This window comes from Oncorhynchus gorbuscha, linkage group LG07 (genome assembly GCF_021184085.1).
Source record: "Oncorhynchus gorbuscha isolate QuinsamMale2020 ecotype Even-year linkage group LG07, OgorEven_v1.0, whole genome shotgun sequence".
Classification (NCBI taxonomy): domain Eukaryota; kingdom Metazoa; phylum Chordata; class Actinopteri; order Salmoniformes; family Salmonidae; genus Oncorhynchus; species Oncorhynchus gorbuscha.
The window spans coordinates 23,769,955-23,782,665 of NC_060179.1; the positions used below are offsets into that span (position 1 = coordinate 23,769,955).

At 41.4% G+C, this 12,711-nt stretch overlaps 1 protein-coding gene across 3 annotated transcripts in view; it reads left to right on the forward strand.

Annotated features, from left to right (window-relative positions):
* The first annotated feature begins 4,771 nt into the window (after positions 1-4,771).
* Positions 4,772-12,711, forward strand: part of LOC124039674 (collagen alpha-1(XVIII) chain-like) — a 146,102-nt gene continuing 138,162 nt past the window's right edge. For 2 of the 3 annotated variants that reach the window (XM_046355890.1, XM_046355893.1), the window contains exons 1-2: positions 4,772-5,158; positions 5,250-5,329. In XM_046355890.1, the coding sequence (XP_046211846.1) occupies positions 5,148-5,158; positions 5,250-5,329 (91 nt within the window). In that variant the 5' untranslated portion in view covers positions 4,772-5,147. The remainder of the gene's footprint in view (positions 5,159-5,249; positions 5,330-12,711) is intronic. The other variant, XM_046355892.1, reaches the window with a different exon arrangement.

The following is a 12,711-nucleotide window of genomic DNA, read 5'->3' on the forward strand; positions in this document are numbered from 1 at the left end:
TTTTCATGCAAATGCTTGAATATTCACATGAAATTCTGTTGCCAATTGGATGGAAACCTTGCTAATGAGAAAAACAGATTTGTCTTTTGGGGAAGGCTCCTGGCATGTCCCTAATTACATTTGGCTACCTCTTTATAGCATATTAATTATGCCACATATTGCAGTCACAGCTACAGTGCTGAATCCTTTGATTGAAAACATGGGAGCTATGGTGCAACAGTAGATGGTGTGCAAGATTTCTGAGGGCAGTTTGAATTACACACACACACACACACACACACACACACACACACACACACACACACACACACACACACACACACACACACACACACACACACACACACACACACACACACACACACACACACACACACACACACACACACACACACACACACACACACACACACACTAGTTTCACTCCAAGCTACACCACCGTTCAAAATTTGGGCTCACTTAGAAATGTCCTTGTTTTTGAAAGAATAGCACATTTTATGTCCATTAAAATAACATCAAATTGTTCAGAAATACATTGTAGATATTGTTAATGTTGTAAATGACTATTGTAGCTGGAAACGGCAGATTCTTTTAAATGGAATATCTACATAGGCGTACAGAGGCTCATTATCAACAACCATCACTCCTGTGTTCCAATGACACGTTGTGTTACCTAATCCAAGATTATAATTTTAAAAGGCTAATTGATCATTAGAAAGCCATTTTTAGCCTGTAATCAAACCCAGAAATGCTGATGCTCCAGATACTCAACTAGTCTAAAGAAGGCCAGTTTTCTTGCTTCTTTAATCAGCACAACAGTTTTCAGCTGTGCTAACATAATTGCAAAAGGGTTTTCTAATGATCAATTATCATTCTGAAATGATAATCTTGGATTAGTTAACATAATGTGCCATTGGAACACAGGAGTGATGGTTACTGATAATGAGCCACTGTACGCTTATGTAGATATTCCATTAAAAAATCTGCCGTTTCCAGCTACAATAGTCATTTACAACATTAACAATGTCTACACGGTATTTATGATCAATTTGATGTTATTTAAATTAACATAAAATGTGCTTTTCCTTCAAAAACAAGGACATTTCTAAGTGACCCCAAAATGTTGAACTGTAGTGTATATCAGAACAGAAGTCATGCAGTCAGAAAAGCAGCTCTCCTCTTCGTTGGAGAGCCTGTTCATCTTCTAAATTGGTTTCGATAACAGATTTGGGCCTCCCGTTATTGAAGTGGAGGAGTTATCTTGAGGTCTACTTGCTTTACCACCTGCTGTATGGGAGATGTTTCCAAGTCCTGGCTGGGGTCTGTGTGGTGTTGTAAATTTCACCACAGAACGCTTTCAGGCAGACCCTGTTTACCTCCAGAATACACAATAATACACTTTTATTTACAGGTCTACATACAAATCCCAGTGTCACCGTCTCTAATAATGCGGTTAGATTTAGTTTATCTGACAACCTTTTTAGGTTAACCCATTGTATCCAACAGCTACCCATTCAAACTTTTAAGTTCCAAGCAGCCATATCTAACAGATAGATTTAGTTCTCCGATGCCTCTTGATGTCAGTGAAGGCTACTGTATATTGTCCCAGATTCTCACAGTGGTCCATAGAAAGATGAGGGTGTTGTGTCAGTGTGTCCTGTCTGACTCATATAGGCCTTGGATTTCCACGTTAATCTGCAGCAGCAGTTTTACTGCCCCACACTGCCTCTCTCTCTTTCTTTCTCACTGTCTCTCTCTCTCTTTCTTTCTCACTGTCTCTCTCTCTCTTTCTTTCTCACTGTCTCTCTCTCTCTCTCTTTCTTTCTCACTGTCTCTCTCTCTCTCTCTCTCTCTCTTTTTCTTACTCTCTCTCTCTCTTTCTCACTGTCTCTCTCTCTCTCTCTCTCTCTCTCTCTCTCTTTCTTACTCTCTCTCTCTCTCTCTCTTACTCTCTCTCTCTCTTTCTCTCTCTCTCTACCTCTCTCTCTCTCTGACTCGCTCTGTCTCTCACTATCAACACATTCTCTCAGACACTGTTTGTTTCCCTCCATTAACATACAGGCTACCATGGCGATCCCCTAAACTTGGCTTTGTGTGAACTCCCTTTCTCCCTCTCCAAGTCTGTGTGTGTGTTTTGAGATGAACGGCAACTGTTTTCTTTTGGGTATTCCTGCTATGATATGATATTGGATGTGATTGCGGTGCTGTAATTTGTTAACTGTGACCAAACATTTTTTGTTGTGGGACGGATCAAGGCGTTGTTTTCCTCTGAAATCATAGGATGGGGGAGATGATGCTAATTAGCACGAGATGAAGTATTTAGTGAAACCCGAGATGTGAGGACTTTGTTTCCCATAACTTTTAATGTGAGTGTTAGGCCCTTCATATGAGTTGCTTTGTGATTCACAGCTTGTCAAAAGCATGTTTTATATGATCTTTTACGGAGTGGCTGCGGATCAGACTTTTCTGGACCCCTCTTTCAGGACCTTTGACTGTCAGGAAGAGGTGTCCAGAAAATATTTTATTGCTCCTTTATCCCAAAAACAGTTGTTGCTTTTAACATTCATCTCCTGACCTATCACATTACTTTTGATTTTGTTCAGAGTTGGATGAATATCCAAACCAAATAATGATAATTGTCCAGCTGCAGACCTTACTCTCTTGTTTGATCTGTATTAAACTCTTTTGAACAGCTCTGATGAAGGCCAAGAGGCCAAGAAGCTTGAATGACATTTTTAAAAAGTGATACTAGCAAGAGCGGTGTGTGGCTTTCTCTTTCCTTTGAACAGTATTTCATAAAAGCAGCAACACTGGAGCCGCATTGTGGCATGGGAACCTTCCTGTGTCACTCCTTGTTTTCCAAAAACACCACTTGAAAGGGCGCACGCATCTCTGAGATCCCAACCCTTCAGCAGCCTCTTCAGGTAATCCATCCACAAGCGTCCGCAACACTTCCCCAACACTTCCACAACACTACAACAGCACGTCCGCAACACTTCAAAAATACTACCGCAACATGTCCACAACCCATCCACAACACGTCCATAACGCTTCAACAGCACATCCACAACCCCACTTCAACACGCTGTCCCACACTGGCTTCAAAAAAGGTGCCTGGGAAGTTGCTTTTCAATTACCAGGGCCAGACAATGGTAGAGCCGGTTCCCATCTCCCACTAACACCACTCAGACGCTTGTCATTACCCCCCAGCTGTGTATAACAGTAAGACTAGTTGTGATAGCCTCCCTTATCAGTGGTTTGGCTTCACATAGCATCACTCATGTCTGTGACTCGTCTGTATCAGTGTGTGCCGTTAATGGGAAGGGAATTTAAGAGTAGTCTTCTTATCGACCCTCCCCACCATAAAAGGCATCCCTCAGGCAGACAGAAGGCTCTTGGGGGTCTGGATGCTGGATTCCATTTTTGACTATACACCCAACTATGTCTGAGGTCCAACCAGACGTTGTGGTGGGTGAATCATGGACCGTGTCAAGGTCTCGGAGTGCAGATGTTCTACAGAGATACTGTACATTCATAACAATTGAGTGGGTGTACAGTATCTGTTGGTTCAGACTCAACCTTATCTCTATGGTAACTGTTACCAGTCATAATGATGATCGAAGAAGAAGACTATTATAGTGGAGATGTTCTCTTAAAAGCAAAAGGCTTTGTTGATGACACCTTTAGAAATCCCTTATTTGGTCATAGGAAACAGAAGGGTATACAGTAAGTGGCACAACGGTGACAATTGACTGACAATTATTTGATACAAAAATGTATGAAATGTATCCGTGCCTGATGCATATTTTCTAATTTCAAGGCCAGGCAAGAGCCATTTAAAACAGGAAAAAGGTAGGACAGAGAGATCACTCTTTAATCTAGAGAGAGGGACTTGGTGTGTGCATTCATTTGAATCTGGGATAGGTAGCGATACACAGTCAGGACCAAAATGATAGGCACCCTTGATAAAGACGAGAAAAAAAATACTGTGTTATGATACCAAAATGTAGCTATATTGCATGGAAAAAAAATGGAAAAATATAGTATTTTATACTAATACAATTGCTTAGAGAAAGGAATTTTATTAACAAATGCATTTTTTTAATTCTAAAAAAGATAGGGGCCAAGATTATTGGCACCCCTGTTTTCAGTATTCAATCACCCTCCCCTTGCCAGGATAACGACACAGATAGTTTTTCTAAAATGCTTTATGAGATTGGAAAACACATTTGGAGGGATCTATGACCATTCCTCCATATAGAATCTTTCCAGATCCTTGATATCCTTCATCTGTGCTTATGGACTGCCCTCTTCAACTCAAACCACAGGTTTTCAATAGGTTTCAAGTCTGAAGACTGAGATGACCATTGCAAAATGTTGATTTTGTGGTCAAGTAACCATTTCTTTGTGGATTTTGATGTGTGCTTGAGGATATTGTCTTGCTGGAATATCCACTTCTGGCCAAGTGTCAGCCTCCTGGCAGAGGCAACCAGGTTTTTGGCTAAAATGTCCAAGTACTTGATAAAAAAATAATGATGTTGTTGACCTTAACACGAGCCCCAGGACCTGTGGAAGCAAAATGATCCTATAACATCAACGATCCACCACCAAATGTTACAAAGTCTTCCGTTTTTCGGTGCCCAACCCACCACTGGTGTGCGTGGTCACAGAGCTCTATCTTCATATCATCTGACCATAGCACCGCCTGGAGTTTGATAAATGACATTGGCACTTGGATTGGAACCAATTTGAGCAAATGTATTAGTAGGAAATAATATCATTTACCCTTTTTTTTGTATACAATATACTGTATCTCAGTATTTGTATTATTCATTTTAGACAGCATTTTTGTTATCTTTATCAAGGCTGTCAATCATTTTGGACCAGACCTCTATGAGGGCAGAGTTGGATAAAGCAGTGGTCCAGGAAGAGCGACTGTGAGGAGTCAGATTTCAGTGTTTGAGGACCGGTTCAGTCTTGGAAGACTAAAGCAGCCTTTGTTTCATTTGCAAATGCGGGCAGTCCAAGTGAGGGGGAGAGCAAGATCTTTTTAAGAGGGAGTGAGTGAGGGATAGAGCGGGCTCCAACTCTTACCACTATCACATTGGAACAAGAGGACTTTTGTGTGGACTTTAACAAGATCGAAGATGACTTCACGGTAAATTCGCACATATTTTACGCGCATTGAAAGTGTTTTGAAAAACCGAGAATTGAACTCAGCTAAATTATTCACTTTTCCCCTCTATCAGCAGCCTCTCCCTGTGGTCCTTTGGAATACATCTCGCCTTGTGGTACTGCCAACTGTCGACTGCATATCAGCTTCTGGACGGTATGTGACGCTCATCATTGTTTCCCCTGCTCTCTCTCATTTTTGGATGAACTGGTTTAGTATGGTGAGAAAGTATTAAGCACAACTTTCGCAAATATGCATCCGTTCATTCATGGATGCATTGCTTAATAGTTAGATGAAATGACAGTCTGTGAGAGTTTAGCTAAAGGATTTTGTGATCATGCACATCCTATTCTAAAATCCCTTGGTGCAATCGCCTTTGCGTGAAGTTCCACTTTTTAAGACGCTGGTGCTGTGCAAGTATTATAGCGTTATGAAAGTGAGTGACGGGTCAGTAAATCGTGTCCTTGTCGGTCTTGTGTTGGGATTTACGAATGTTTTTAACTTGACAAGACTTTTTTTTAAATATCAGACTGATGCTTAAAACCTCTTGAGTTCGTTGCGTCTTGTGGGTGTAAATACACAGCGCGTGTCTTTGACAGCATCGACAACCAAGTGTTAAACCAATCAGTCATTATTCTTTGGGTAACGTGTCATTCTAGCAACGCTCGGTCTATCTCATAACTGTATACAGTGCGACACGTTTTTGACGTATAATCAGAACATGTCCACATACATTTTGGAAAGCTGAAGATGTAGCGTATCTCATTTTCTTGTGGCTGGCTGTGTGGTTTGCTGTGCGCTCTATCTACGGTGTCCGCGGAGACTTTTCAATGATCTGTCACCGACGGCTCCGTGACTAATGGTAAAAAGTAATACAAGATGTGCGCGACTCTGCAGGTATTGACTGTGCTAGCAATGGACACTGAAAGGAATTGCCACAGATCAAGGACGCAGACAGTAGATGGCTGTGTCTGGAAGATGGAGAACACAGGCTACCTGCTGTATCAGTAGCCAATAATGTAATTGAGTTGGAGCAGTAGATGGAGTTTTGTATCACTTTGAATACATTTCCGCATGTAACCATCCAGTAGACCTCACTGGATGTTAGCTAGATAGTTAAGACATTTTACAGGACAGTTGGGACTGGTTATGGGCCCGGGCCAAAGAAAAAGGATACACTTTCAAGGGGAAGGTGTGTATGTGTTTGTGATTTCGTGTATGTGTCTCCAATGACACGTCCCTGGCTTGGCTTCAACTTCATTTCATCGGGGTTAGCGTTAGCCTATATACGGCCCCGTCTGATAATTTACCTGGGTAGTAAGTGACCGGTAATTACTGTCTCTCCTCGTCAATTCAATGGCACGTAGATTGCCATTTTGACAAGCTCTGGAGATCATATAATCACCCCTATGAGATGACCTCACAAAAAGCACCTTTGTTTTCGCTAGCCCCATAAAATAATTACGGGCTGCCAAGTCATTGTAATGTGGCCCCGGGAGCTTAATTGTTGAGCTCATTCCTTCGGAGTTAGAGTCACTTGGCTCTTACAAGAACAAAAATCTATATGAGCAAGCTGTCTCTAATTTTCTATGGAAAATAACTCTGAAGTATGATGACTTGTGACTGAGGGGAATGTGGCGCTGGGGGAAAACTGGTGATTCTACAGCCCTGACAGTTTCCTCGACTGTATTTCCTGTCAGCTGTTTGTGGATGTGCCATATTCATAAACTGCTCGAAGATGATTCACTTTTTTGGAGAAAAAAAAAATATTCAGTGTGTTCTGCTTTTGCCAGCGGAGGCCTTTAGGGAGAAATATTTCCAGGCATATGTAGACTATGCAGTAAATACTCTAAAAAACAAAGCCGTCGCCTAGAAACGTAGCATCTCATGTATTTGTTGAAATCGAGCTGATATTATCAATTTTGAGGTATTGAACTGTGTCCTGCCGCTTAGATCAGGGGTGCCAAAATCATTCCATGGAGGGCCTAGTGTCTGTATTTAATATATATATATATATATATATATATATATATATATATATATATATATATATATTTGGCTAATTATTGACCCTAATTTATCAATGAAGTACAAGGGAGGAGCGAAAACCCACACACACTCGGCCCTCGGTGGAATGAGTTTGACACATGCGCCTTAGATACCTTTGATCCTTTCTTGTTCATATTGTCAAGTCGAATCAAGTCAAAATAAATTCGTCACATGCACCAAATACAACGGGTGTAGACTTTACCATGAAATGCTTGCATGAAGACATATATATATATATATTGTAACAAGAGAGGAATAAAATACACAAGAATGAAACTATGTGTCCTTGTATGCTTTATATCAGTGACAGGGACTAGCCTTAATGGTTTTCTTACCAGCCTAGTCAAGGACAAATACCTGCTTTAAGTGTGCCTCAATGTAATGAGCCCTTACACATACCAGGAGGGTTTCCTTTATGAGGTATTGCCATAGATAATTAAGTTGTTTTTCTTTTGGAAACATCATAAAATTAGTTTGTGGGAATTCACTCATGGTGATTTGTTGCTTTTAATGCCTGGTAATGTGGAATTTATCTGCCGGCAGGCACGATGCACCATTCCAGCCTTTGTGTGCTACCCCCAGTCTAAATGCATGTTCAAGCGTTTCCAATTCAGATAAAAGTTGAAGACTGCTGCCTCTTAAACATAAATGTGTTAATAATGTCCTAAGGATCAATTCTGCAATAGACTAACTAGAGCGTCAACATTCACCACTTGAAGGTATTATGTGGAGTCTTTTCAACATTGGAGCAAGGACTGAACATGGTTAGATGCTTAGGCCTACAGCACATGTGGAGACAGTCTACTTGTGTTAATGGTTTATTAGTTAGGGAAGGGGGGTGGAATTTGGAAGCCTTCCACACATGCAGAATATTCCCTTAATGGTGTTCATGGGACTTTTGTAAATGAATATCTGAGACACAAAGACCGGCAAAAGGCCTTCAGCTGTTCTAAAGAGGAGCACAGTGATGCATCTCCAAACAGCAATATAATAATGGAGTTTGGCGGAGGCCTTTATCCAAAGCTTGCGTACTTTTTAAATATGGGTTGTCCTGGGAATCCAACCCACTATCCAGGCGTTGCAAGCGCCATGTCTACGAGCTGAGCTACAGAGGACGACAGTGCTGACGTAACTATTTTACTGTGACCTGGTCTGTAATGTAGCCTACATACTTTGTCTAAGAGATAACCGTTGGAGTAGATAACCGTTGGAGTAGATAACCTCTGGAGTAGATAACCGTTGGAGTAGATAACCACTGGAGTAGATAACCATTGGAGTAGATAACCACTGGAGTAGGTAACCACTGGAGTAGATAACCGTTGGAGTAGATAACCACTGGAGTAGATAACCGTTGGAGTAGATAACCACTGGAGTAGATAACCACTGGAGTAGATAACCGTTGGAGTAGATAACCACTGGAGTAGATAACCGTTGGAGTAGATAACCACTAGAGTAGATAACCGTTGGAGTAGATAACCACTGGAGTAGATAACCACTGGAGTAGTTGTTGGAGGAAAGAAATAATCCCATGTGTTTCACTAATGCCCCTAATGATGATGATGGCGATGCGGCGGCGTAATTACACTTGTTATGGTTTTCAGTCGCGGCTCCTGCCCTCAGTTGACCCGGGCCTGACAGTAACGTACTGCATAGGCGAGAGCTGGGAATTATTCAACACTGACATGCTTATGCCACGTGGGGACCACCAACTGAGGGTCTATTTATGGGAACAGCACAGTATGCTTCCTAAATAAATGTCAACGTCTGTACTGTGTCTCAGGATACTACACTACATAGATCTACTAGACAGATAAGAGGATACTATATATCACTCTGAAGCATGCCTGTGTGTGTGCTTGTGTGTCTGTCTGAATGCTCTTAATTCTGGACCAGTCCCATGGAGTTTTGAGCCAGAGAGGGGCTTGCATAGTTTTGAGTTTCTCCCCCCTAGGGCTGCTCCCATGTCGGGCTAACAGAGAGAGAGAGAGAGAGAGAGAGAGAGAGAGAGAGAGAGAGAGAGAGAGAGAGAGAGAGAGAGAGAGAGAGAGAGAGAGAGAGAGAGAGAGAGAGAGAGAGAGAGAGAGAGAGAGAGAGAGAGAGAGAGAGAGAGAGAGAGAGAGAGAGAGAGAGAGAGAGAGAGAGAGAGAGAGAGGGGGTGGCCTCCTGCCAGGCTGCTGAGTTTAGCTGTAATGAAGGATGACTGAGTGGCAGCTCTGTCTTGGTTGTGGGGGCAGCAGGCTCAGACGTACAGTAGCAGGGCAGACTGCATCACCCCTCACAGTGGCATGACCAATAATGAATGTCAACAGACTCAACACCTCAGTGAAGAGAATTGCACTGACATGACATGTGTTGCCCTAAAGGGATAGTTGTTCACTGCAAAATCAAAGTTTCATACCTCAAAAGTGGTCCAAAGTGGAGCTGAGTTCCTACTAGCGAGCTTTACATTTTTGGGCTGGGATTATATATTTTATTTGATCACAAGGTCATGCAAAGATACAATCATTGATATTTATGCATAAGAACAGCTTCAACAACAAACACAAATATATATAAACAATGTACAATATTAACAGAAATACAGTAGTTAGATGCTAACAGATGTGTGTTCCAAAATGGCTTAGCATACGAGAATGGGAAAATACAAAAACAGGACAGTCACTTATGGCAGAGCATTAGTATCTAAAATACCACAAATAGATAGTGATATTGTTCTTTTTTACACCATGTGTCCAAATCCCTGCCACCCGCCCTCCCTCTCCATCCACCCTGATGTTCCTCAATGATATTGTGGTTCATGTCATATTTATATAAACTCAGTCCAAAAATAAACGTCCTCTCACTGTCAACTGTGTTTGTTTTCAGCGAAGTGTAAATATTTGTATGAACATAACAAGATTCAGCTACTGAGACATAAACTGAACAAGTTCCACAGACATGTGACTAACATAAATGGAATATGTCCCTGATCAAAGTAACAGTCAGTATCTGGTGTGGCCACCAGCTGCATTAAGTACTGCAGTGCATCTCCTCCTCATGGACTGCACCAGATTTGCCAGTTCTTGCTGTGAGATGTTACCCTGGTGGCTGGTGGCATTGTCATGCTGGAGGGTCATGTCAGGATGAGCCTGCAGGAAGGGTACCACATGAGGGAGGAGGATGTCGTTGAGATTGCCTGCATTGACAATAAGCTCAGCCCGATGATGCTGTGACACACCGCCCGAGATCATGATGGACCCTCCACCTCCAAATCGATCCTGCTCCAGAGTACAGGACTCGTGTAACGCTCATTCCTTCGACGATAAACACGAGTCCGACCATCACCCCTGGTGAGACAAAAGACTCGTCAGAAAATGTGCTTTCTTATTTGAGACAAACTAGTCCTTTAAGTAAAGCAAGCCACCGTTCATTGCTGATGAGACGTGGAGTTGTTGCTGGGCTAGCTCACCATAAATCCATGATTTGTATTAGTGACACTCACGCCCACGTTCCTGCCTAGAAAAAGTAGAGAGGGGATGATTTGATGTCCTTCCACAGATATGTAATACAAATGGTTTAGGGCCTTGTTTCAGTAAAAGAGACATACAAATGGGGCCCTTGCTCCAAATGGAAAGCATTTATTTATGTTATATGTAAAACTCTGCTCCCTCTGTCCCTCCCTGATTGAATAACAGACGTATTTGACTTCACATGCCAAACTGTTTCTTCTCCCAAACTCTCCTAAACTCTGGAAAATATGAAGCAGAGGAGGACGGAGATGGATATTCATCAAGGAAGTGTGTTGCTCTCATGTCCAAACATGAACCATGGAGACAAAAAAAACTGTGGTTCAATTTAGTCCTCTCTCCTCTCCCCAAATGGACCTTGTGCGTGTGAACATGTGTGTGGGAGAAATTAACAGACATGCAGGGGAAGGAGAGGAGAAGGTGGGACCTTTATGTAAGCTAATGTAAGCTAACTCGAGTAATGTTGCTAATACGAGCCGGGCCCCTTGCACTTGGCGGAGAGGCTCTCCAGTCCAGTGTCTTCCAGGCAGACTGTTAGCAAAACACTTGGCTTCCCTTGGGTGTCGGGAAAAGGCCCACTGGGTCTGGTCAATGTCTGCTGCATCATGTACTGTAACGCTGACCAGAACCATTCTTAACTCGGCCTCCATTACAAAGGAAAAAATACTTGTCACACCGTAAGGGTAAACATTCCCCAGTATTCATCAAGTTAAAAGCGCTCTAGCTTTAGTTTTGAGCCAACGTGCCTATGTATGTTTATAGAATTGTTAGATGTGTATGGATGTGTTTATATAGAAGAGGTTCAAGCACATTCTATTTCTCTAGTTCCTCACTTGATGAGGTAATACTTGTTCTTACTTACCCCCTTAGAAGTCCATACCCACTGGGCACACCGTGTCATTTCAACGTGGATATTTGGGTAATATTTGGTTGAGATGTTGATCAATCCGATCACAACCTATATTTACCCACTCAATAATACAGCCAAAAGTTAGTTGAATTTCCAATATGTTATCACAATGCTTTCAAACATCTAAAATCCATACCAAATTCCAATGGAAAAACAATGTCTGACTTTTGGTTTAGTTGTCACCCAAATGTTTATCACTGCGCTTTTAAACACTGAAAACACTTAAAAGCGCAGCAAGGTTCAAATGGTAATACAATATTTGATTTATGTATATACAACAGGTTCATGTTTTATCACTGTGCTTTATCTAATAGCAGAATCAATTAACCTGGATTGCAGATGAGATTACATTAAAAGTACATGGTGCAAGTGATTAATGCCATACGAGATTCTGCAATGATTATTACAGCAATTGTGAAGATCTCTACAGACCTGCGACGGCCTACTATCTTGGACATGCACACTTTATATGATTACACGAGAAGAAATGTATAGTTAGTTACAGTAGCCTTGAAATGTATAGTTAGTTACAGTAGCCTTGAAATGTATAGTTAGTTACAGTAGCCTTGAAATGTGGCCACGTTACATTAGTTTGCAAGATAGCCTTAACTTTAGGCTACTTACTGTATTACAAAAGTCATGTTGAATTGTGTTTGGTTGACAACGCAACCAAATATCAACATTCAAAGGAGATATATCTACTGCTTGGATAGTTACATCTAAGCCACTGGCTTAATCCCATTCTTTAACCTTTATTTTTTGGTTGAGTTGGAGATGTGAGTCCAACATATCAGCTGTTAACTTGTCGACAAGTTCATAGGCTATATTGTATTTCAAAAGTGATATTTCATTTTATTTGGTTGTCAACGCAACCAATTATCAACATTTGGAGGAGATTCATCTTCTGCTTGGATAGTTCCAATCAAACGTTAATGCACTTTAAATAAAGTTTATGATGATTGTAAATAACACAACACAACCACACATGTGGATACAATACATTTAAAAATCACAGTGGATAATATGCAAAAGTTTAGAAACCTATTTCCATGGTGGTCCTCTTGTGAACAAAA